At 36.5% G+C, this 25,951-nt stretch overlaps 1 protein-coding gene across 6 annotated transcripts in view; it reads right to left on the reverse strand.

Moving 5' to 3' along the window:
- The window catches only part of ADGRG6 (adhesion G protein-coupled receptor G6), a 112,967-nt gene that overhangs the window by 25,769 nt on the left and 61,247 nt on the right, over nucleotides 1-25,951 (reverse strand). For all 6 annotated transcript variants that reach the window (XM_042795980.1, XM_042795977.1, XM_042795979.1 and 3 more), the window contains 9 exons: nucleotides 21,253-21,338; nucleotides 19,816-19,868; nucleotides 19,682-19,735; nucleotides 11,049-11,191; nucleotides 10,223-10,337; nucleotides 8,627-8,688; nucleotides 6,939-7,146; nucleotides 6,311-6,476; nucleotides 2,838-2,978 (listed from right to left, as the gene is read on the reverse strand). In XM_042795980.1, the coding sequence (XP_042651914.1) occupies nucleotides 2,838-2,978; nucleotides 6,311-6,476; nucleotides 6,939-7,146; nucleotides 8,627-8,688; nucleotides 10,223-10,337; nucleotides 11,049-11,191; nucleotides 19,682-19,735; nucleotides 19,816-19,868; nucleotides 21,253-21,338 (1,028 nt within the window). The remainder of the gene's footprint in view (nucleotides 1-2,837; nucleotides 2,979-6,310; nucleotides 6,477-6,938; nucleotides 7,147-8,626; nucleotides 8,689-10,222; nucleotides 10,338-11,048; nucleotides 11,192-19,681; nucleotides 19,736-19,815; nucleotides 19,869-21,252; nucleotides 21,339-25,951) is intronic.

Raw genomic sequence — 25,951 nt, forward strand, 5'->3', positions numbered from 1 at the left:
AGGTCAAATGACGTCTATTGCCACTCACTTTCCCCCGGAAAATCTGGGCTGCCAAACTCCTGAACTCCCCTGATTCCTTCAGCCTATGGGTTTTTTCAGCCTGACAAGATGACAGGTATCAGCTCAGCACTGGACTCATGAGATCCCACCACTCATGAGAGACAGAATAGCTTCAGTTATTAAGTGCACATTATCCTGAGAAAAATATTTAATTTCTTAAGAACCATATCCAAAAGTTTTCAAACACAGTACTTCAGATTATACTGAAGCTTTGTGACATAATTTCCTAAAAAGAAATAAAATTTGCAGAGGAATGACAATGCAGTTTTCTAGGCAGTTCTTGAGCATTCAAACAAGAGAAAACCTCCTGGCTATGACCTAAATTTCAACATCTGGCCATGTCTATGAAAGTCTTTGGACAGATTTCTATGGGTTTCAGGGAATTCTGTATCTAGGAGATAACATACTGTAGCAATAAATATGAGATGGTCTCTTTTAGGAAGACAATTTAATATATTCTTACTTGTCCTTAGAAAGGAATAGAAATAATGTGTGCATTAAAGTAAAATACAGGTAACTGCTTATTTAGCTGTAAGGCTGTGCTCAGCTGAAGTTAGGGGCAAGCTTTTAGCCAGTGAAATATAGAGATGTACAAAGGAAAGCAGAATTCACAAGGATGATCCTTCCGACCTAACTTTAGACATGTAAAAAGAAGATGTCTAGAACTGAAGTACTCATCTTAGCATTTCTTACATAGTCAATGAAAGGAAACAGGTACATCTAGGGCATAATCCACCTCATCTATTCTATGCATCTAGGTCAAATACAGTTTGCCTAAAAATAAGTGTCCATTTTAGAGACTTTAAGGTATCCTGCCCAGACTCCAGCTGCTACTGCAGAAGATCTCTCATCTCTTACAGGCTGTCATATCTGTCAGACAGTAATACCTTTGTGCCATGGGGTGTCTCAAATTCCACTCCGGTCCTTTGTCTGGGGAACTGATGCCTACTCCTGCACTAGGATCAGGTGTGTCAACAGTGTCCGTTCTCTACCATCGACTGGCCTTGAAGGCAGCTTATGGACAACAGTTCAGGCACAGGCATGTATGTACATTGGACATACCTGCCTTTGATGAAATGAATCCCACCCTGAATAGCTTACATCTATTTTTCATGTAGTCTTCTAAGTAATGTAACAATCCAGTTTTAATGAACGGAAAGATAAAACTTAGCAGCGTTCTCTCAGTTGCAATTAAAAAAAAAAAACAAACAAACCAAAAATCCACCAGTACTGTAAAGTATAATGTTTCACTGTTATGTCAAATGCTTGTAAGAAACATGTCTAATAGCACTGGGATTTTTTCTTTAATTGCAATTGGAATAAATATATTTATGAAATACTTTTATATTAATGGATAAAGTCATTGGGTTTGAGATGGCAAGTGGATTAATATCATTTTAGGCTTTATTTTTAGCCTTTATTTATTTTAGGCTTTATTTTTATACTTACTAAAATGTGAGTTTTACACATCTTTAATTCATTGTGTTGAACATGCCACCCATGAGCAGTTTGAAAAACACACCAAAAATTGAAAGAATTTTAGTTTTATACTTAGATGCAAATTTTCCTGTTTTTTGCTTTTCAATGACTTATTAAGTATCCCTTAGAAACACATTCTAGCACCATTAAAGGACACATTCTGACTTTATTTTATTTTATGCCATTATGACATGCTTACATCTGTATTCTTCTGTTTTTTTTTATTAAATATATGCATCCTGTTTTTCTCAAAAGTGGGCTTAAAATTAATACTATTTTAAATAGTTAAAAATACTTTGTGGTGTATTTCAGAAGGCTACTGAGGGTCATGGGTATTTTCTTGCCTAGATTATCTGAAGAATCTAGATACACTGCCAATTAAAATGATAATATAGGGACAATACAATACTACAGAGTTCTGCGGATGCACAAGAGCCAAAGGTCATTTGAAATACTAATGGGAAAACAAACTGAAGTCTTATGAGGCTCAGAGTACAGTTCACTATGAAACAATGTTTCCTTCGTAATTAACTCACTTTTTTTTTTTTCAAAATAGGTATGCTTTTGATTGTTTTTTCCAAGCTGCAAACACTTCCTAATCTTTTTGGTGCCTACCATGCAGGAACTATTTATAATTACAATCTGATGGGACACAAGGGAGAAAAAATAAAATCTACCTGAGTCCTTTTAGTTTTCAGGTACAAGTATTGTTATTGTTTTTCCATATTAAAATACAGTGTGCTTATGAGAACACATAGATGAAAAGAAGAATAGTATGTATAGAAACATATGTTCTCTGGCTAATGACCACCAGCTCAGAGTTTCCAACAGAATATAAGTAGTCAGCTGGATATGAGTACCAACCAAGTATTTTACGAAAAAGAGAAAGAAAGAGTACTTGTCAGTGTTATAGGCCAAATTCCCTTCTGATAGAAAAGAGCCTGGCTCCACTGAACATTAAGGACCCATATTAAAGCATTTTAAGAGAAGTTATGCCCTTGAAGAGGCCTTGCTACTTTACTCTGATTATAAGCAGCTGGGATACAGTTTTCCATAGATCACTCAGAGAAAAAGTTTATCTGACGTGACAGCCATTTGCATTCAAATCACTGACACTAATTCAACTTGGGCACTTCGACTATTTTGTCACTCAAACATAACACTGTCTCTAGTGCCTACATCTGCTATCAGCTTCCCATTCCTGTAACTCAGGAGATGCTGTGAAATGATTATAATACAGGAAACTTTTAGCAGCTGGCTTTGACTCACCCTAAATGAAATGGCTTTTTAAAGTTTACCTGAAAAAGACCATTTTTATTGAAGAAAGTAAATTGAGCCCTGGATATAACTTCAAACTCATCTTGACTTAAATTCCTCAGTAAACTTGGTGGCAGAACAACAGAAGCGAAGGCATTTGTCTGATCCTTGTCAAAATCTATCTGTGAAATAAAAACAACAGAAAAACATGTTCAAACAAAACCCAAACCATCCATTGCCCACAACAGTGTTCATACCCTTACACAAAGATATCTATCTAAACATGGCACTAGAACCAATCAACATTAATATGACCTGTACCTATTTAAAAGTCGATGTAATAAATAAAAAAAAGGCTTAGGAGGTTTTCCCACCCTACCAGCATGAGATCAGCCTTCTGCTACAAAAAGGTATTAGATAAAACAAACAAACAAACAAACAAACTCCTGCACTGATATAATGATGCTTTGGAAATAATGACATGGCAGTAATGGCAGTCATAATAATTTTCAGTAATCTTCAAGATAATTTTCCTCATACCAAACAATTTCAGAACTGAAAAACATGCTCTGAATACTTCCTTCTTGAGTTGTATTATTTGTCTTGACCTGCTCATCTGAAATAATTCTCTTATGAGCTTTCCTAGTTTCTCTTTTATAGAAGAGAGATTTAAAACCAATGATTAGTGCCACCTCTCTGTATTTATCATGCTATGTAGCACAAAAAAAGACACTTTCTGCCATCAGTATAAGCTCAATCTATACTGGTAATGTGTCAGACAGCTGAAAGCCCTCTATGGCACAGGGATGTAAAAAATCAGAAGGAAATAAATGAGGATGAAAATGTGCATTTCATTAGCTACCAGGCAGCAATTCTATGACTGCATGGTCTCTCACCACGGCATATTCAAGGTGTGCCACCCTACCTGTCAAAGGAAGGGGAGCAAGCCATCTCACAGTGGCTCTACGGTAAAAGCTTTTAAGAATTTTACTGTGAGATAAGGAAACTCACACTCCTGACTTCTCTAGAGGCAACTTGGTCATGTATTTATGCCTCTCATGATCAGTCATACGATTCTAAAAGCACCATTAGCTAGTAGAAAGCTAAAAGCCATAGGCTACTGATAGATTTATTTAACTTTTAAATTTTCACTGATTTACTGTGAATAACAGGCACCTTCAGAAATTAGTAAGAAGTGGTTCATAGGTATCTCCTGACAGGCCTAAATTCAGTTGAATAAAAGTTTTTCAAAGGATAATTCTGCCATATTAAACAGAAAGCATGTGTGTGATAAAAATGTCCCATTAGTATTGTCTGCAAACAGGGTGGAAGAGGCTTCTATAAAGAAGTACGGGTATATTACAGGAACAATTTAATAATATGAATCACCAAAAGCTAACTCAGTGAAAGATTTGGCAAGAAACATAAAGAACACAGGAGACTGAAATAGAATCTTTCCACATTGCCACAGATATATTTGCCCGATATCTACTTTAAGAAAAAAATATGAAATAAATTCTGGAAACATTCTGACATACGGCTTGAGGAGTTTAATGCTCCCTGATGATCCTGGGATAGATCATCACATTACTGGTGAAAAACCTGTGCTTTCACAAGAGAATCTCCCTCCAGCAGGGATAGTAAGTATCTTTCCTGATAGGCATGGAAAATATAAATGGTGACCACAGCTGCTGCAGACTTTTCTGGTAGGAAGGATGCTAAGAATTCTCAATCAGCTGTTGGGAATATGAAAGTCTGAGAACAAACTCATGTTCCAATAGGAACATTATAAATAATTTGACAGAGTTTGGATTTTATGATTATTTAGACAGTGCTATAATAAATGATTCCAGGGCAAGAAAATTCCTGGATGTCCTTAAGCCACAGATGGTAATTCTTATTATAAATGCGAATATCCCCAAACTGGCTTCAGAATTTTTCCTTTCCTCTTTCCATAAATACAGGATTAAATCTGGAGGAGAAATGTTCCTTTGATAACAATCAAAGAACAATCAGCTATTGAGCTTCATTAATCAGAGAGCTAAACAAAAGTAGAATTACAATTGTAAAAAAAAATTTCTAATAAAATTGATTCAAAGAAATTTTAGCCAAAATGTCTATGAATGTGAAATTCTAATATGTGAAAACTCATTTACATTAAATCAATTTGTATCTATTTAAGCCAGCATTTGAATTTTGATCCAAAGACTATGTACACAGCATGTAAAAGGCCTGCAGCCTATTATATTTGTACTTTCTCTAGCACTGTCTTCAGCACTGGTTTTGATTTTTACTGTACATAGCACTTGATAAAATGATTAGACATTTAGCAGGATTGTTGTCTTGACAATTTGCAGTGGGAATTAATTTGGTTCCATAAGATACTTATATTCTAGTGATTAGTATTTAATGGTTTTCATAATGCCAAGTTTTGTTTGAATTCACTTCTGGTTCCTCTGGCCCAAATTATAGTAGCTTTTTTTATTTTTCTCTTTAATCTTTTCTGTGTATTTCTCCAAGTAAGGCTCACTGTATTTTAATGGCTAGATTCCCAGGAAAATGAGATTACCTCTGTCGTAGACTTCTTATATAACTGTGAATAAATAATATTGCACTACATTTTTAAAAGCATTTAGCTGCCATAAGATGGAGACAGGCATACAATGAAATTTAAAAAGTCTCAGCACCTCTTTGCTACTGATTTCAACAGAACCTATGGAAAATCCCAAAAGGTGCTCATGTGCATCTCAAATGCTATTTCATAGATTTTAGATGTTTGAGCTTTTCTATTTGTGAAAGAAGAAGAAGAAAAAAAAAATTGAGGTGATGACAGATATCTTGACTATAGAATCCTGTCTAGATACTGTAGCACTGGAGACCATTCTGAATTTTGAGTGATCTGTGTTTTTTTCATTTTTCACATCTAGGCTAATCAACCTTCACACGAATGTCTGGAACCACCTCGGACACCCCAAACAGCACAAGTCTATCAACCTATGTGTGGACAACTGGATCAGCCTTAGTTCTCTGTTAGCAGTAGGTGTTTAAACTATACTGAAAGGTTAAAGACCTATTATATCTGCAGAAATCTACATGTGGCTACTTACATTGAGGTGTCTTATTCTAAAGCTGAAGTGCATCAATGGAGTTGTTAGGTAGTGTACAATGAGTAATACAGATGACTGTTAAAGATTATTTTCCATTTTCATTAGTTAAAAAAAACCCAAAACAAACAAACAAACAAACAAAAAAAAACCAAACAAAAACTAAAAAGGACAAAGTCTGCTCTGGATCTGTAAGCAAATTACTTTTCATCTGCATGGAACATATGAGTTTATATGGGTTTCCTGTCACTCAAGGAAATACTATATTAATCACTTTGGATGATTGTAGGAAAAAGGAAATAGAATGTAGAGGAAGAATTGGGAGTTGTATGTGGTTTATAGGAACCACAATAAACACACTTGGAACAACAGGCACATTTCATGTTCAAATACAACTGCTTGTTCCATACCTGGAAATCAGATGCATTATTCTGTGGGCTCACACTGAAAGAACCACCTTTGAAAGAAGTTGAGTTTATAGAAGACACTCCAAGTGCAAGGTTTCGTGTTGAAATACTCATGGATGGTCCAGTGAACTGGATCTTTAAAGCCAAGGCATCGATAGTTTTTAGAGCTCTAAAAACAGAAATAAAATTATTCTAAAAACTGAATACAGAAAAAAACCCAACTGTGATCTGTATGGTCTCCACGTTTAAGATGATCCTCTTATTATTGACTATGTTTCTACCACCCATCTGTGTACTCACAAGGAGACTGTTGAAAACAAAAGTTTTTAATTAACAGAAACTATCTGACTACATATCACTGGTCCTGAAATAATTTTCCCACAATATTTAGATCTATGCTGCATCATGTATCAGAAGACTTCTTTTCCATCCAAATACTTTATCTTCGTCATGCACATTAATTTTAGTACAAGAATAAATACCTGTATGTCTAATTTGGAAAATTATTTTTGATGAAAAACAGAAAAGTTTGATTTTTGAACTGCAATTGTTTGTCTATATATAGAAGGATGAATCCTTCCAACCTTGCAGGTTGCTCCCAAAAGCTTGTCTCAAATGAAGAAATACTTACTCTGAAGATGATGCTGCCAATACACTGTCTGAACTGGTTAGAATATTGGAAAAAATTGTCACCACAGTAGAACCCAGAGATTCATCTATTTCTTCATCATTCACAATTTTTTTGAGCTTCTGCACAACATCATTTACTTTGTCCGAGGTTAGCTGCTGCCCTTCACCAGTGAGATTCAGAAGCTGATTGGCTATATCAGCAGCATTTTCTGTAAGTGTACATGTAAAATGAAGTAAAAAGAGAAAATAATGTATATCAGTCCTGAAGTAATTCAGAAATACAAATTTTTATCCTCAGTGTTGAAAGCTAGAGCATATTCTGTGGTACTCATAATGAACATAGAATTTTATCATTTTATCGAATTTATAATTTTATGAAAAAGTATACAGAACCTGCTAATTATTATATACTGTCCTCATTGGCTGTGTTTTTATTTTCCTGAATTTGATTTGAGTTTGTAAATCAGAACTATTATTGAAAGGAAAAAATGGAAAGTAAGGCATAAAAAGCGTATTTTCTTGCTTTTTTTCTCCTTATACTATCCTTTCTCACTGTGAAAACCAGTTTCACTCTTGAAGTGAAACACATGCATCCAAAGTCACTATTACTGGCAAAGTATTCACTCTTTTAAGCTCTGGGGAGAACATCTGGCCCCACTGTAAATGTTTCAGTTCCTTTAGAGGATTGTACTCTTACTCAGAGGGTTGGCAAGCACAACACAGAAGTAAATTTCATGAGAAGAATCCTCCTGGTTAGGAAAGTTTTCTAGCATGTCCAACTGCACAAAATTAGTGTAAATCACATGTTTAACTGTAAGTTTTATGCCACCTGGATAGAAAACTAACGTAAACACACTAACATAACATTTTACATTATCAAAATATCTGAGAGTTATTTGAATTCGCAAATAAGATTTTGAAAGATCAGCCTTATTTAGTCTACAGCTGGCTGTAGTTTTTTAATGTTGTGTTGTATAACATAGTTCTTGCTACATTTACTGTAAGTTGTTCATTTTACATGAAATGATGTTTTCATATAACCTGACTGCAGGTACTCAGTCAATGAAGCTAGGTAGCCAGGCTCCTTAGGACCTCAGTAGAGAAAGAAATAAAGGCTTCTCCAAGAAAGCAATTCAGAACAGGAGCTTACTGTAGGTGCTCTGAACTACTTATGAGAGTATCATTCTCTTCTCTAGCTCTGGCACTAAAAAAAGGGGCCATAAAATTGTAGTCTATTTATTTTATTACTCCTTTAAGGCCAGAATGACATCAAGGGGTATTTTTCAAACTGAGAATAAATCTGAAAGTGTCTGATCATAAGCCCAGTGAAAAGAGTGGGAGGCTTTCCACTGGCACCTACAGGCATTGGAAACATTTAAAAATTTGTCTGAACCTGAATACCAAATTGAGGCAAGCTACCACCTACCCCTATTCTTGCTTACATTACTTAAAGAATTTGATTTATTTAATTAATTGGTACCCAGAGCTTTTCATGAGTGGGCTGAATTCAACTTGGTGCACTTCCCCAGAGTTTAAATATTTCCTTTGCACTGATTTTTCAGAAAGATTTTAAATGACTTGGCCTAAATGAGGAAGATATTATTCCTTAATGTAACTTCCATATAGTAAGCAGTAATCAAAGTCTGCAAAACTATTCCTTTAACCAAAGACCAACATCAATATACCCACCTGTGCAATTTCTAAGATCAGGCTGGCCCCAGTATGATGTATAATTCTGCAGACCCAAATAGCTAAAGAGGAAAAAATTACAAAATCCACATGAAATACAATAGCAAAATTATGTAAATAACCAGGTACGGCTCCAAAATTAAACACACTTTTGCCTCAGTTTTCTTTAAAGACAACCATGTTATCCTAGTATGACAAAGGCAGGATGGAGAATGGGAAAAAGCTATCTTTTCACTCAGCACATGATAGAATAAAGTTATTCCTCAGTTGACCACCTTTACTATAACAGCACACCAGCAGGTAACCTTCTACTGTGGGGTGCACAGGACTAGAAGAGATCATTAGAAGAGCTTCATCTTCTCTCAAAACACATCCCACCTGTGCTCCATATTGGCAAAAGCTAGTGGAGGCAGAGCCAAGGCGAGCATAGCACAGTGCAGAACACAGTAACTTTTTCTATGAGAAGTCCTGTACAAGGGCAATCAGTGGTATTGTGTAGACCACAAATGAACAATAAAGATAAGCAATACTGGGGCAACAAAGGCCAGAAGCCTTAATTTTTAATGGTTCTGAGGCTCTGACATAAAAATAATTAAAGTTCTCCACTACTCACTCTACAACAAAAGTTGGTCAATCAAAATCCAGCAGTTCTTGTACAAGATTAAGAGGTCGAGGAAGTGAGTTAGTTAAATATAATGTTGGTTGCTTTCCTGTTTGGCACAGAACCTCAAAGCTGATTCATATCCATGTTGCCATATTGTTTTCAAAAAGTAAAAGATCTGGTCTTCTCAGAACATGTTCCAGATGCAAAGTGGGCAGATAAGACTACTAAACTGCATTTAATGGTGACCATGCTAAATACTGAAGAAATTAATTAATACTTCATCATCATACCCATGTTCAAGGCATTGAAAAGAGATCAAAGCCATATTGTTTTGGTAATATAACAAAGGAAGTAATAATATTCCCATTTTACAAATGAGAAATAGAGATACAGTGTCTAAATCTTTTGTAGATGCTCACACAGAAAGCCTACGTTAGGGAAAATTTATCCTAAACCTTAAAAACACAAGTTCAAATCTTTAAGCATACGATTATCCCCACTTTCAATTATGACTAACTACTGGCAAAATGCTTGTTTTACAGTATTTTTTTTATTTTTCCCTAACGAGATGAGAGGCTCTGAGGTAAACTAAATACACATCTCATCTTCATAGATTTTTGTTGAGAATTTCTATACAAGTCAGATAATAGTAGTGGAGTGATAGCAAATATAAAACTTTGGTTTTGGTAATATAAACATCATGACTTGAAGAAAGCAGTTTCATTGTGTAAGAAGGTGCTATTTTTATAGTTACTTTGAACATATATTAATCGTGGGCTTCAATCAGACCTACAGAAGTTGTAGATGAGCCTTTGTTACTTACCAATGAAGTACATACTCTTACTGCACACACATAATCTCTCACAGTCTAGAAATCATCTTCCTAAAATACAATACCAGCCAATAACAACCATTATGGAGGATGTAGTTTAACTATATAACCGGACAGTTGCATCTGAAGGTCTCAGCTTCTCAGATATCTGAACACCTACCAGGTTCTTGATGCAGTCTGAACTGAGCTCCCATAGCATAATGTGAAGTTGGTGACAGTTGGTCTGGTATCTGGCCAAAAATAGTTTGGAGGGTTTTCTTCAGCTAAACATTTTTCTGTAAAAATAGAAGAATATTAGTGTTAATGGTAAATTTCTTCATCGAATCGTCTTCCATTTCTTATCCTCAGCTCGTCAGCTGGTCTACAGCACAAAGGTGTCTTCAAATTAAATGCTTGGTTGTTATCTATAGAGTAGTGGCAGTGGAGGGGTGCACGACAGGGGACAACATATACTGCTGCTGCTCAAGGGAAAGAATTGAACATGCATGCTGCATCCACTTGCACTCACCAGTCCCCACCTCCTCCCTCCCAAGGCAAGGGCAATCTCTGACGGGAAGAATTTGAATGGGAAAAGATGAGAGCTATAAGGAGATTGATTAAGGGCAGCAGCTGGCAGGAATATAAACAACAGAGTTGAGGAGTAAGCATGAGGGGTCTCTGAGGTCCAAAACATCTCATTAGAGTTCTGGCTGTAAATCATACTTCTTTATCCTCAACTACCAGAGGAGCTGTCAGGAACTGTCCCAGCCTCTTTGAACCAAACAGCAAAACACTGTCTAAAACAATCTATATAACTGTATTTGTGTTAAAAGAGATATCTTGAGCACAACTCTTTGAGACTAGTGGAACAATGAGACTTAAAGAGACAATATAAAGTCTGAAACAGTTGTACCATTTGGAAGTGTGTGATTATTTTAACATAGTAGATGTTTATTTGTGGACAAGCAAACAAAATCTGTTGTGTAACAACACCAAAAACTACTTACCCACTGGATCAACATTCACAGTATGAAGCTTATATCCTCCTTCCATGGTCCCATTATTACTTATGAGCTTCTGTCGGATGTCTTCCTCTTCTAAATTGATGTTGTTGGTAGCATTATAAACTAGAAGAGCCAAAACCCCAAAACTGCAAGGAAAATTATCCGAGCATTTGAGTCAGAACAGCAAAGGCCAAATGTGTGGAAATAAAAATATCTGACAAACTCTGGCTTTCTGAGTATGGAACAGTGTCACTAAGACAATGTTGCTCATTATCTGTAAATTATTATTTTTTTATATATAGAGCCTTGACAGGAAAGTACGGTTAGGAAACTTCATACTCTAGTTACCATTAAAGACGCATCTCATCAAAAGAGCTAAGAAATGTTTTCAGAAGATTTAGATTATTTTAAAAGATATCAAAAGATGAAAGCATAAAGTTGTGAGTTCTAAATGGACCCTAATTAATTTAAAAATCTGTTTGCTGATGGCTTAGGAACTTAAGAGCTGATTCATCTCCCCTTACAAAATTTGTCAGGATGGGATAAGTCATCCTTTAGAGGGTCTATCTCTCCACTGACTACAGAGGAAGATCAGAAGATTAAGGAACAACAGATGCCTAACATTTAAATGTCTAAATTTTAATGTAGTGAAAAACACCCTGACACACTTCTGAAACTTTTAGTCCTAATTAGGAAAGTCTAGTTGCTCAGATGAGTAATTCAAGTTTAAGCAGTAATAGTCGTTTTGTACTGTAGCCCACTGCTACTTTCTTGGGCATAAGAAGTAGTTCAAAGTGCTCAAGTCTCTTTCCTGTGAGAGAAATAAAACAGTCCCCACCCTTGTCCAAAAACATAGCTTTTCTGGAAGGGAAATAATGAACAGAAAAGCAGTTCTAGCAGGACACAGGAAAGAAGCCCAGAGTGGAAGGCTCAAAAATTTTCTCCTGGGACACAGAAAACACATGTTGGAGAAGAGAATATGTCGGTACCCAAGAGCATTGCTTGGCTCTGGTTAGTAGGAGGTGACGCCACTGAAGCATGGAACATTGGATCTCCATGGGAGCCAAAATGTGGAAAAAAGGAAAAAGAAAGCCTGCTTCGGGCTGTCTTCATCTTATCCTTGCCCTTGGATACCCAGCATCCTGAATAAAGACAGACCTTGACGGTGTGTGAGCAGTTCCTGGCAGCCTGGGAAGTGGCAGCACCGCCAGCACACAGGGCACGCACCGAACAGAGCTGCTTTCACCAGCGGCCCCCAGTGCAAGAAGGCAGCAGTGAGCTAAAGGCTCTTGTGGTCTACTTGAGGAAGAGCAGGAGAAAGTATCTGTAGGGGGCACTGTATGGGAGAGGGCTAGTAGGGTTTTCAGTTACCCCTTCCTAGACAGACCAGGACTTCATTTCCAAAAGTCTTCCAGAAAGATATCCCCATGATGACAGCTCAGAGTTGCACTTTCCAGAGGTGACTAGTCTGGTACAGTATGAAACTACAGCTTAGTGTACAGATGGTGCTCTTAGATGGCAGATTTAACCCTCTTTCTGTCAGACATCATTCTGAAAACTGAATAACTCCAAGCAATAATTCTGAAGTACTCTCATTAGTGAAATGGCATTAAAAGAGCTGGCATTAGAAAACAACCTCTCAGTCTAGGAAAAAAAATAAAGAAAAGCCCAAACCTCACAAAAAAATCACAAATGTGAACTAAATACTCCACACATTTCACTGTTCCATATGTAAAGAAGTAAGTAAATAAATATACACAGTGAATGATTGGTGGGTGTTTTGTTGTTTTTTTTTGTCAAACATCAGTACACTTTTCTTTTTTCTTGCTATATCCGTTATTTTACTGGTAACATGTTACTGGAGAAGAAGATAAAAATGTGACTACCTGCTGGTTTGGCTTGTTTTTTCCCCACTGGATGTATTTTAGCAGAGAAATTCCAGCTATCCCTGGCCAGATCACTCCTGCACTGCTCCCAGAGATACTGAGTTCCTCCTAACATTCCTTTGGTCTCTGTGGAGTGTTTAACATATGTCAATAGCCTCAGTAGGGTGGATGTGCATTAGCAGACTTTTGCTGTATACCTCAGATATATTAAGAGGCACAATTTTATTATGGCATTTATTTTTAGCAGAAGCATGGAAATTGCCTGTGGGCTTGCCAATTCCTTCAGCCCTCCAGTACTTCAGCCCCTGAGTCTCCTGGCACTTAACCATCTTTCCTAAAAGATTCTGGCTTCACTCATCTATTCCCTTTACTTCAGAAGAGGAAAACTTAATATACTGATGCCACTCCCTACCTCAGCATTTTGGCTGCAAAACAGAAGCAATAAGTGAACAGTCACCATTACTGCTATGCTTCCTTTTGCAGGACTTCCAGTTTACTAAAATGATATTTATTACCCATAACTGTGCTGAGGGATAATGACATCAAAACAGAAGGGATAATGATAGATGAGGTAGAACTGATTACAGTTATCTTGAACAGTTATAGAAAAAGGTATTGATTATGAAGCACTGATAAAAATAATCTGTTAAACTGCTTTGTTTTTTGTTTTCTGAGAAACTCTTAGAGCACAAGTCATGTATACTGTGTAACAAGAGCTTGTTTCATATTACGATGAAACCAATTTCTATAAACTTTTCAGAATGACTCATGCTAGCTTCCCAGAGTATATAACTTTTAACTTGACAGCTGTCACAATATGAAGCTGAGGGCTTCCTTCCACTTTTGTCATACTCAGACCCCCCCAAAAAAACCATTTCAATGGTGAAGAACAAAATTCTTGATTTGGGAAACAGTAGGCCTACACTCAAGCGGCAACACTGCCATGCTCTGCTGGTGTCACCGGATTTGCTACACCCAATCTTACATCTTTTATTGTGTGCCATATAAAAGCAGATAGATTCTCACAGCAGTAATCAATTACAAATTACACATCACCTACAGTAACCTGTACTGCTGGTATTACTATTGTCAATATAAAAAAATGGACTGTGGTGTAGGTAAACATAATGGGGATAAAGTATTTATGCCTCTCTTTGACTGAAATGGTGACAGCTGCAGCAAGCATGAAAGCAGGGGAAGACCAACATCTATCCCACTTTGTCCTGGTCCGTTGAGCTAAGCTGGCTCAGAGAGAGCAGTTTGTGAAGCTGCATCCTCACCAGAGGCACAGGAGGCGGTGGGGGGGCCTGCGCTGCCATGGCTCGTACCACAAAGCCGGCTTTCTTCTCCGGCAGCGTGACTCAGAGCTATTCCAGGACAGTGTGCCTACACATGGGCTGTGGTCTCACTGCTACGCGATGCGAGGAGCCTGAAGGAAGGATTAACAAACCATGCGAACCGTGCAGCACAGACTGTCTCATACCTGGAGATATGTGGTTGGTAATTAGCAATGCATATTTCTCCTCTCATTTCAGTTGTACTAGACAGGCTGAACTAATACTGAATGGCTGTGATTGTCAAACTGCTTAACAAATCACTATTAATTTATTTCGTAGTTAATGTTCCTTGATTTAAAGTACACAAAGAATAATTTTTAAAACACCCAAGTTATCAGGGAATCTAAATTTCCACTAAAAGTCACTGTGAATTACATTCCTATCTACCCTGGCATATTTAAAAAATTTTTAAGATATCAGCATTAAATTCTTTACCAGTCTTGCTGTTATATTGGCTTTGAAGATGGGTATCTATAACTCCAGACTGGCAGCACAGGTAGGCCCACATAGTCACCTGTAAACACTACTAACTTCTTCACATTAACTGGATAGACAAAAAAAGAGCTGACTATTGTGTAAGTCACTCAGAGAAGATGGAATACAAACAGTAGACAAAATGTTAGAAAATACACAGAATAAGACAGAAAGACATATGAAAGTAGAGGGAAATTCTGCAAAAGCATCTGAGTTGTGGATAAACTTTTACTTGAGGTACTTTTGACTGTGATACCATTAAAATGTTCAGAACAGGGAGAAAAAAAATAGGACTGGGCATAATAGACACATTCAAAGTAATACCGAGGATGAGAAGGTTCCCTTCTCAGCAGAAGGTACTGTTATAGAAAAAAACATAAAATCTGAGACTTCAGGACACAAAACTAAAAATTGCAGCTACTTTTTGGACTACTAAAAATAAAAGCATCCTAAGCCTTTCTTTTAAGTTTAAAAAGCTGCTCAGCGCTGGTCATGGCTATCCCTTACTGCCTACTGCCTTCAGTAACGCTGAAGTTGAAGTCTGGGGGAGTAGAGGTAGTCCAGGATCAAGCTGTTCCTAAAACCTCGCCAGTAGAAACCAGGAAAATTTTTAAAATAGGAGTAGGCATCACAGATGTATTAATTTATAACAAGAGTAGCATTATTATTTCATAACAAATATTTTGAAGCAAAGGTACTTAGGACTATAAAAGCAAAATTATGCTGCTATGATGTTGCTAACTCCTGTCTAAAACTCTTACACAATCTAATTAGCTTAAGTTTTATCCAAGTGCATTAAACTTTCCATTAAGCAACACAGCACCCAAGAACACAGCATGCAGCAGCCTGAGTCTGCCTTACTGACATTGGTGGCAAAACTCCCACAGACTTCAAAAAAGCAGGACTAGGCATGAGCAGCTCTGATTTCCCACTTTCCTCTCTATTTTCATTCTTAATAGAAGAGATTTCTGTTTAACTTTACTGTTTTTTGCACAGAATGCTTCCACTGTCGTTTTTAATTTGGATGAGTTGTTTAATAGTACTAACATCAATGTTGTTTCACATAGTAGAAACAACTGAACACAGGAAATAGGCCAGAATTATGGCAATTAAGTAGTAGAAGTTGGAGCAAGCATAATCTTATTTGTAAGCTAAATGGAGAAAAGATTATAAATGAATTGGGGCCTGAATTGTCAAAATTGCTTGAAAAATAAAAGAAGAAAGGAGAAGCAGGGGAGCTGAGATGTTTGATAAAGAGCAATTCCCCTGCTGAGGCAGCCCTATATAGTCATCTGACAAGACCTAGGTTAAGTAGGACCCTTCTGAGAAAAGCAGCAGTAGCAGTCTTAGAAAGTTTTGACAAAGCTGCAGTCATAAAAGGCAAAGAATTAATGAAAGAAACAAACATATTTATAATTCATCTACATAAAATCCACAAATTGGCTTCACTTTCAAGGGTTTGTGCAAAATAACACAGAACAAAGAAACAGCTATACACATAGTCCATTCTGAACTCCTGTCTTCTTTATTTTGAACAGCTGCTCTCCCATTAAGAGATGGAAACAGTATGACCAGAGGAAAAAAGTAAACACAGACATAGAGTCAAGTACAGCTGTGATAAAGTTCTGTCTATTAAAGTAGTTAATCTACAGAAGTGTTAGCTTCATATACTGCTGTCATCCAGAGATCTCACAGTATTAAAGGTGCTGATAATAATATGCACTTTTGGACTTAGCATTCTGTCTCTCATCATCATGTACATAAACGCATAATAAGCACAGTGTACTTTGGATTTCTGCAGTTCATAGAACACAGCAATGAAAGAATAACAATCCACTTCCATATTTTTGTTTTGTTTTGCTCTTCTCCAGAATGCAATATAGTTTAAAATATTTATTTGGAAAACACCTATTTTTAACATGCCAAAAAAAGCCAGCTTCCTACCTCCCACTTCTAGCTTCTATTTCTTCTCTGAATCATTCTCTCTAACGCTCCTTCCTCTTTCACTTGCAAGAAGACTAGGTGGGGAGATCAATAACTGAAGTTCCTTGACAAGGTAGCAGTGTGGTAAATAAGGGTTGAAGCAAAGCAGAATGCATAAAAAAGGCTGGGAAAAGTTGTTTAGTTATTTGTGTTTGTTTTTTTTTGGTTTGATTTTTTTTTTTTTGTTTTAATAAAATACTAATCCAAAAGGTAAGGAAAAAAGATGTGATTTGAATGATAAGAATGTGAGTTCATGTAAATAGTGTGAAAGCTTGACAAAGATCAATTTAAAGAATTATGATAGTGCCTTAGAAATAAGAAGGCTATGATCCTGTGGAAAATTTAGAAAAGAAAGATAAGGTTTAGTGAGTTAGACTAGTATGCTCATTTCTGTAAAAGATAAAGTTAAAGCCATGATACTTTTGGGTTAGGTCTTAAATTTTAACCATGGAGTGAAATTCTGTTGAGATGAACATGAAGGTAGATGGAATAAGAAGTACTTAAAAACTAAGGGAAATAGTGGAATGTCTAAAACTGCAACAGACTTATTCTTGACAATTCAAAATGGAGAAATAAGAAAATCTTTGGACAACTATTTACAGAAATAATTTATATTAATATTTAATTACTAAAAACTGCATGAAGTCACACTGTGAGCAAGTTACATACAAGTATTCAACCATAATATTTCAGTGGATCACCTGAGCAGTGAGAAATTAACATTACTTCCAACCGGTAACCTGCTGATTTTTTATACCCCAAAATGTTACTCTCATGTCTGGTAGGACTTCCTTAGAATTATACCCCAGACAAATCCAAGAAAGTGGAAAAGCAATGATTGGGAAGTAGTAGGAAAAAAGGTTTGCTTTCTGGATCTTCAGAAATTCAATAGATTTTTTCCTCACAAAATCTAGAAACAGCTGTGTAAACCTCAAAGAACTGGAAATGCCATGACTAAACCCAGGAACAGTGAAGACTACTGGGAAGCTGATCCTTCTTTTGTTTCAGAAGGGAAGCAATGTACCACAATAGACATATACTCCGAAGACCTAAAGCTGGGAGAACAGCATTTTTTCTCCAATGTTTCTCCTGTAAGATGTAAATGATCCATGATAATATATGCAAGACATGAAAAATACATGAAAAAACAGCAAAAAATCCTGTGTATATATGTCTCTATATATGTATATGTGCATATACAATGTGTAAAAAGTGTAATTTTTTGTTAATCACTTATTAAGTAGCTCAAAAAAATTTTTAATTATTCCCGTGTTACCCCAAATGGGTTGGCTAGGTTGGGCAGGATCTTGACTCTTTTTTTTTTTCCTTTTCTAAGAAGACATGTACACAATAACAGTCCTGATTATCTGGAGAACAGTAACATTTTGTGTGACATTATTAGCATTTACACTAAATTATTCAGAATGATGACATTTGGTCTTGAAACAAAGTGCTCTAGAGCCCATGAGAAGACTAATTTCTCATTAGACCAGGCCTCCCTTGAGAAACTTTATAACATATTATGAACATGTAATTTCATTGCCTCTGAAATTATATATGATGAGCAAAGTAAGTAGGAACGGGGTTACTTACCCATAACAGTGATACATTATCAGAAGTAATTTAGTGCTATACTCATTGTATGTCAGAAAGGAAAAGGGAATTAGTAGAACAATTTCTCCCTCTTCATCTCCTTTTTATTATAGACCAGGAAGCAGAAACGAAATCCAGAGGACAGGATGATGGGAAGGTGAGACAAGAAGAAATCAGGTGTGCAGTCTAGGGGAGAACAGATGCTGACAACCTGGGCTGCTAGCCTCATCAAAGATACAGGAATAAGGATGGGGAAAGATTTACATTCCTTAGCAGTCTTGGATTGTTGGTAAGACCTGGGGCATGGTCTCCACGTAAAAAGTTTTGCTGGCATGACCATTTAATTTAGAAGTGTGAAAAAAAATCCCACCCACATCACTACACCCTACTGTAAATGTAGGTCAAGCTGCAGAATAGCCCATTCAGAGGCTGGGTTTACACTATACCTATTAAATGGTTTTGCCAATAAAAGCTGTCTCTCTTCTGTGGGTGTGTGAGAAGGAGATAGTACCTTTTACAAATCTTTTAATGTCTATGTAAACTCTGTATAAAACTGTAAGCACCAGTAAGTACTTCCTGATGGTAAATTGGGAATACTGGGCTATCTCTGAAATTAAAAAGCCCAGCTGTTATCACAGCAGTTCTCAACCGTCAGCAACAAATGTCCTTTCCTATGGGACTTTTGCCTACACTGAAAACAGATACATCCCATACCCACTTGTTGCCCTTTCCTCACAAGACTAATTATGCTTTGGTTTCCTCTCCTTAATTTGGTACTAAGATTTACTCCCTCCCCATATATGCCTCAGAAATCAGCCTGCTGCTTTCAAAGAAATCCCCTGAGGCCCAATTTTCAGGGGGTGTGACCCATCTAGCTTGCTTTGGCTGCTTTTGAGGCCATCTCAACTCCAGTGCCTCTGAGCCCAGCAGAAGTCAGGAAATGAGAGCATATGGTAAATAGTTTAACTCACATTAGTTTGGCTTTCAATTCTAGCATGATTTTGCAGTGTTTTACATCTAGCAAGATGTCTGTTAACTCAAAAGGCTCTGGTTCAAGAGAATAAATGCAGTGACAATGGATAGACACCAGTGTACCAAAGCTCATTGTTAAAGAAAGCTGGGTGTGCCGTACCATGTATATATGATATATCCATTCAGTTTTGTGACAGATGAAACCTGAGCTCCGAAAAAATCATCTGTTAAGGTTTAAAGCTTCAGCTCGCCAGCAGTCGTATTTTTACAGACTGTCAGCGTATGTCCAATAATAGACAATGAATCCAATCATTAACAATAAAACCTGTTGTAAAGCCATTTGGAATAGCAGCTGTTGCCTCTATCAAGAAAATGTCTTTTAAAATGTTACCTTTTAATACTTCTTTTTTCTCTTACTCTCTCTTTTATAGAGCCAGGGTGGATGCTATAAAAGAAATAAACATTAATTAAGGTGGTCTAATTCTCTAAAGGAACATAGTATAAACATTTTCCCCCCTCATTTACCTGATATTGACCACATACACAGTGTAATTCCAATTCTGGAAAGTACGGTTTAGCTGAAAAACAGGAAGACATTGATCACATGGATGGTGAGATGTTAATGGGGCTCTTTGTTGCTAAAGACAGAGTTAGAATTTCACCCTTCTTCCCCTTGAGAAATCCTCTTCAGATTTCCAAAGCAAAGAGAACATTCTCCTATTTCAGTGAGGTGATTGTTATATTAGATGTACAACTGGTAGTGAGAGATGTGGGCTCTTTTACAGACAGAAGGGAATCTCTGTAAGGTCATGACACTGTGAATAGGTGAGTGCACAGGATGTTGAGCTTTTCCTTTTCTCCCGCTCCTCATCTTAAATTCTCAGAAACATGTCAATTAGAAAAGATCTACTGACAAAAACTACAGCATCAATTTTCACCTAAAAGTCTACAACCTTATGATGATCTTTTTTTCAGATCTTTGTACTATTTATTCTGAGTGGGCAATGGCTGCTTAGTTTTTCCCCTAGGAGACATTTTTGCATAGTCTGCTATGGCCAAGTGGTACCTTTCTACATTCTTTGGGTCAGGCACCTACGTACTTTGCCCGGCTACTGCTGCTAAGAGAACAACCTTGGCAGGTGTGGATGGCTGCATTTCTGGTTTGTAGATGACTATAGGTAGTTTCTTAAGCTTCTGAAAGCCACCAGGTTTATTAGAAGAAAAATAAAGAATAATTGCCATCTATTTATGACATCATATTTTCGTGTAAGAAGTTTGTATAAAGACTACTTACAGACTGTGTGAGTGCCACTATGTGAACTATCATAAAGGACAGAGAATATATGTGTTCAGACAGGAGGAACTTTCAGAGGCAGGAACTTCAAAAGAATCCCCCACCTAGAGGGCCCAGAAAGGACCTTATGTGTGCTAAAATGGGCTGAAAAAACAGGAGCTACTAGAAACCCCAACAACTGACCCATGGTACAAGACTTCTTAAGTAGTGAATACTAGGGTAAATTGGAAAAGTGTATTGCTTCACACAAATGAACACTGCCTGTTTTTTTTTTTTTTTTATTTCTATCACAATATAACTTCAAAACTACATTAATATTTGGGAAGAAAAATTTTACTCTGTATAATGATGTTAGAGCTTAGACATCTACCTCTTTCAGTGGACAATTCTGATTCCTCCATACTTTCCAAAATCTCAACTAGTATCTACATTTTTTAAGCAGCTGGCTAGCATAGTGGAGACATTTCAAAATTTTATCCATAGTGCCTAACAGCCCCAGAAAGATCTGAATTCATTACTTCACAAATCAGTAGCAGAAAGATCATCAGAGAGCAAATATTAATTTAAGACTTTATTTGGTATTCTCTCTTTTTCTTCCTTTTCAGAGTGATAACATCAGTGGGGCAGATTCATATATGTAATCACACATGAAAGAAAACTTAACTTACCCATTCTGCAACCACATCATGTACTTTTGACACTGAGTTGGAGTTGGAACTAAAGACTGTTATAGATATCCTGTAGAATAGCCCACCTGTCCATTAAAAACAGCATTGTAATGTTAGAAACTGAGCAAATTTACCTTTTTCATAAAGATACTTTAGTTTCATGGTGAATATAAAGATTGGGCTGAACCCCAGATACAAGGATGCCTCAAGCTCTTGTTGGCATTATACAAGTTTGAGGTGTACAAGCCCTGAAGGCTTGGGCCCATTCTCACTAGTCCTGTTGAATTAGACAAGAATTCCACCCTTCTCCATATGTACGTATAAATAGTATTTTGCATATGCCTTTAATGTGGTGTGTAAAAGCAAAATAATGAAAGTGTCATGAATGTAAAGAATAATAATCATTACTAAAGTCTGTAACATGGATAAATTCTGCTCTCAGTCATAATGCTATATATAATGCAAAATTGAACCACTGCAGATTAGACTTAAAACTCTCTGAGAGCAGATAAGGCTCATCAATTGAAAGTAACAAGATAACTAAGGACAGAATTGGTGGGAGAAGGGATATCCAGCTCTTGTTTTCACAGCACAGTCTTTTCCCTCAGGTCTGGTAATGACCAGAGAGTAGAAGAACCCACATTAGCTTTACAAAACCGGCAGCTGAACAAACCATCTTTCAGTCACAAAATCTGTAACACTTGGCTTGGAGAAATTTTATATTCAGTAAAATTGTTTTGAAAGGGCATCGAGTAAATATAAATTCTCTTTAAGCTCATGAGTTGGTAGGCAGCGTTACAAGATTTCACATCTAATAAATAACATCAAATCATCTCATAGTTATGCTCTGTGTTAAAAGTCTATACTTCTGACAAGTCAAATTTTTTCATTAAGCTACTGAAAATTCTGTACGCTCTAGTTGGACAAAATTTCCCAGGATGTGGGGGAGGTTTAAGAACTTCTGGATCAATTCACTTACATGTATGCGCACATGTGGCATTGCTCAGTTCAAGGCTGTTACCAAACGAAGTTGTGGGTCTTGACCACAGATACATGTATTTATATAAATCTTATGTAAATCTTACAGAGACACTGCATAGAACAGAACAGACAGAAATGCCTTTCTGTCTCTAGATTGTAAAGGAACTGCTCTATATTTCTGAGTCTAAATAAAAGACCTTTTATTGTAGGTGGAGCAAATTTAATCATTTCACAATTTCAGAGACAATCATTTTACAAGAGCTTGAAATAAAAGTACCTGGAAAAAAATTTGAAGTCAGTATCTTCCAATTTAATTGTGCATATTGGTTACTATCCTATTCATGAGCTGACTTAAGACCTTTCTTTTTATTATAGAATTGATTGTATGATCACTGAGGTTAGTATGAAAATTCCTCTGTGTTAAAATACTGAAGAATCAATTTCTTGCAGGAAGATGGTTTACCAGTTACCTTCTTTGGCAAGCTATGATTAAATTTTAGAGGTGAATAGAATGAACTTGCTTGCTTTTTGATTTACTGTCTTTTTTTCCTCCCTTAACAGCAGACACACAAATTTGGTGTGCAGTTTAATCTGAAAATATATTTTAGTTTGTTACTACTACTGTGATAGTTTCAAACAAAAAAGAGAAAACCCCAAGTCTTTGAAAGTAGAAAACTGGACTTTGGGCAAGTTGAAAACACTTGCAAGACTTGGATCTCATTTATATGTATATATCTCTATATATACATATATTCAATTGCATATATATAATGTACCTTTTATATGTGTTATACAGATACACACATACAGAAAGTGTGCATTTTATATATTCTCACACATTCATATATAATCATATATATAATTATAATGTTACTTATATAATTATGTATATGGACAAAATCACCTTAATATAGGAATATGCAAAGTATTTTTAAAATCAAAGACAGTAACTACAAACTAGTCAGCAGCTTCAAGATCTCCACCAGATGGTGACCCCAAGCATGCTTTAATGAGGCAAAAAAGAACAAGAACAAAGAACTACTCTACATTTTTAAACATTCTCAGGAGACTGCAGTGGTAGATAGTGAAAACTGAAAATGATTTCTCTCTCTCCAAATCAAACAGTGGAAAACCCATCTCAAAATGCTGAATGAAAAAAAAAATATTTTTATGGGCAGAAAATTGATGAAAAGTAGCCAAAGATAATTTGAAAAAAAGAGGAAAAAAAACCTGGAAAAACAGTTTTCTCTACACCCACCAACAACTACAAAAATATAATGATCAATGAAATTCCAGGATTGTTTCTTTTTAATTCTGTTAGGCAAATTATCCAAAAGTTTCTTTTGGAAAATCTTTGCTTTTTGGAAGTTAAATCCTCAAAAATATATCATATATTGTAAGTGAAAAACATTCACAGAATCTCAAGCAATAAGATGGCATAAAAATATATAAAATGCATGGCAACCCAATATACTACCTTCACAGTCTCATGAGAGCTGTCTTAGAGAAGTACATAAAAATTAGAAATCACGTTAATGATTGTCTAGTTTACTATCACTAAGATGCTACAAATTCCCTTCTACTGTAATTAGATTACTATTCCAAAATTTTTTCGTATGCTAAATGGGTCTATATCTAAAGGATGAAAGCCAGCTACTTCTATGTTCAGTCTACCAACTGACTATCTAGTAGATAGGATGATCTGTTTTTTTTTCTACATCTAATTTAATAGCTTGACATACTGTAGTTGACCTCAGATCGACACAGGCAGCCCAGTTCAGTGAAGGAGTAACATAAACAAGATAAAAAGACTTCAGGAGAGCTAGCAAGTTGATTCAGTGGTGAATAAAGGGTGGTATTTTGGCTTGTCCCAGATGGTAAATTGGCCAAGGAATGAACATGTGCCGAAACTGATGGCTGATGGTATGTTACAGAAGAAACTGGCATTTGGGACTGCATGAAAGAGTGATGGGTTGCCGCTGCAAGAGTCATCAGGGTGCCCTTCAAGATGGTCTCCTTGTGCTGAATAACATCTCCACTGTATGAAGATGGCAAAGGTATCACATCATTCATTATTGCAGTTCTTGATGGCTCCAAAATAGATGAGAGATTTGCAAAACGTCCATAATCAGCATTTTCAAAATCCAAGGCATGAGTACTAACAACATTCAGAGAAGACATTCCTTCTCTGTGCTTGTTAAAGGATCCATACATCTCCTCTTCTGAATCCCTTTTGGAAAGCCTCAATATGTTTGTTGATGTCAGAACAGCAAAATTCCTTATGTCTTCATTATCACCAATGATTTCCCGTTCTACTGCCTGTAGAGAGTATCTCAGGCTCTCCCCTGGATTTTCAATGGAGTTTTGTCCTACAGTTAGATGATTTCTTGGTGTTATTATTGTTGTCAAGCTTAACTCTGCTACATCCCATTGTGGGATCAGGCTCGGATAAATTGTATCAAGATGGTTCTGAAAACTTTGTGGGAGTGGAGGTGTGGAGTAACTGTTAGGAGGTACACTGACTCTGAATTTTGAGTCTGAATGAGGAAGGTGCCTTAATTCCAAAGGCCATATAACTGGAAGGACATCAGAACTCATAGAACTGATGCTTTTTAAAAAAACATCTGCATGTTTCTGAACTTTACTTCTTGCTTTATCAACAGTATTTGTTACAGCATCATTCACTGAAAGACTTTGAGACTGCGGTGATCCATGTGTTCTTGCATTGTTTACCAAACTCTTAACTGGTGTATTGATCAAAAAAGCAGTTTGGCTATCCCTTGAACATGAAGGCTGGGTTCCTGAATGTGCTGGAAGGACAGAAACAAGCTGCTGCCTATTGTTTAGGAAGGTCATGTTGGTTTGATCACTTACTGTATCAGTTCTAATTTGCATGTGCAAACCATCAACTATCATTAATTTTTCTGTGGAGTTTTCAAGTACCTTATCAAAGGGACTTACCTGTACCCATATAGAGGGTTGACTCAAAGGTGATTCCAGGGAAGGGAAAGGTAAATCAATATAAAATTCACTGTTGGAAGACATGCTTAGGTTTGCAAAGTTCATTGTTGACTGCAACTGTGACATTGTCCTGTCATTACTTTCTGAAATTCTCTTTGAAAGGCCTGGAATAAATGAACTAAAGATTTGTGTTTCCAAAGCTGATGCATGACTAGAGAAGTTCATTGCTTCAGCACTGTGACCTAATAATCTAATGGCAGATGTTTGTTCAGAGATGCTATCAGATTTGTCATGTGAACTAATGGATGGCAATCTCTCTGTTGGGGAAGAAAGCAGTTTATTAAATGAGAGCCACCAATTTTCTGATGGCTCCCCAGGAAACACTTGAGATGCTTCTTTCATATGATAGGAAACAGTCCAGAAACTTTCTGTTAAAGAAGGGGAAATGTCTACATATTTTGTTGGAAAATCCAAATAACCTGAGTCCCAGGAGTTACCAACTCTATTCATGTTCTCTGGCCCTAATATGGAAAAAGCTGACTCTTCATTTTCATTACTGTCATGAAATGCATCTAAATTGTTCTTTAGTACTCCATTTCTGAGGGTCTCACTTGGATTTTGAAAATATACTGAATGTTTTAAAAAATGAGACCAGTAATTGCTATTAGATATAAATATGCTGTCACTTTCCAAATATATGCCGGTCAACGATTGTTGATAAACAGGCAAGGTCATTACAACATGCTTAAATGCTAAG

Source organism: Tyto alba, unplaced genomic scaffold (genome assembly GCF_018691265.1).
Source record: "Tyto alba isolate M040663 unplaced genomic scaffold, T.alba_DEE_v4.0 Super-Scaffold_22, whole genome shotgun sequence".
NCBI classification, from domain to species: Eukaryota; Metazoa; Chordata; class Aves; order Strigiformes; family Tytonidae; genus Tyto; species Tyto alba.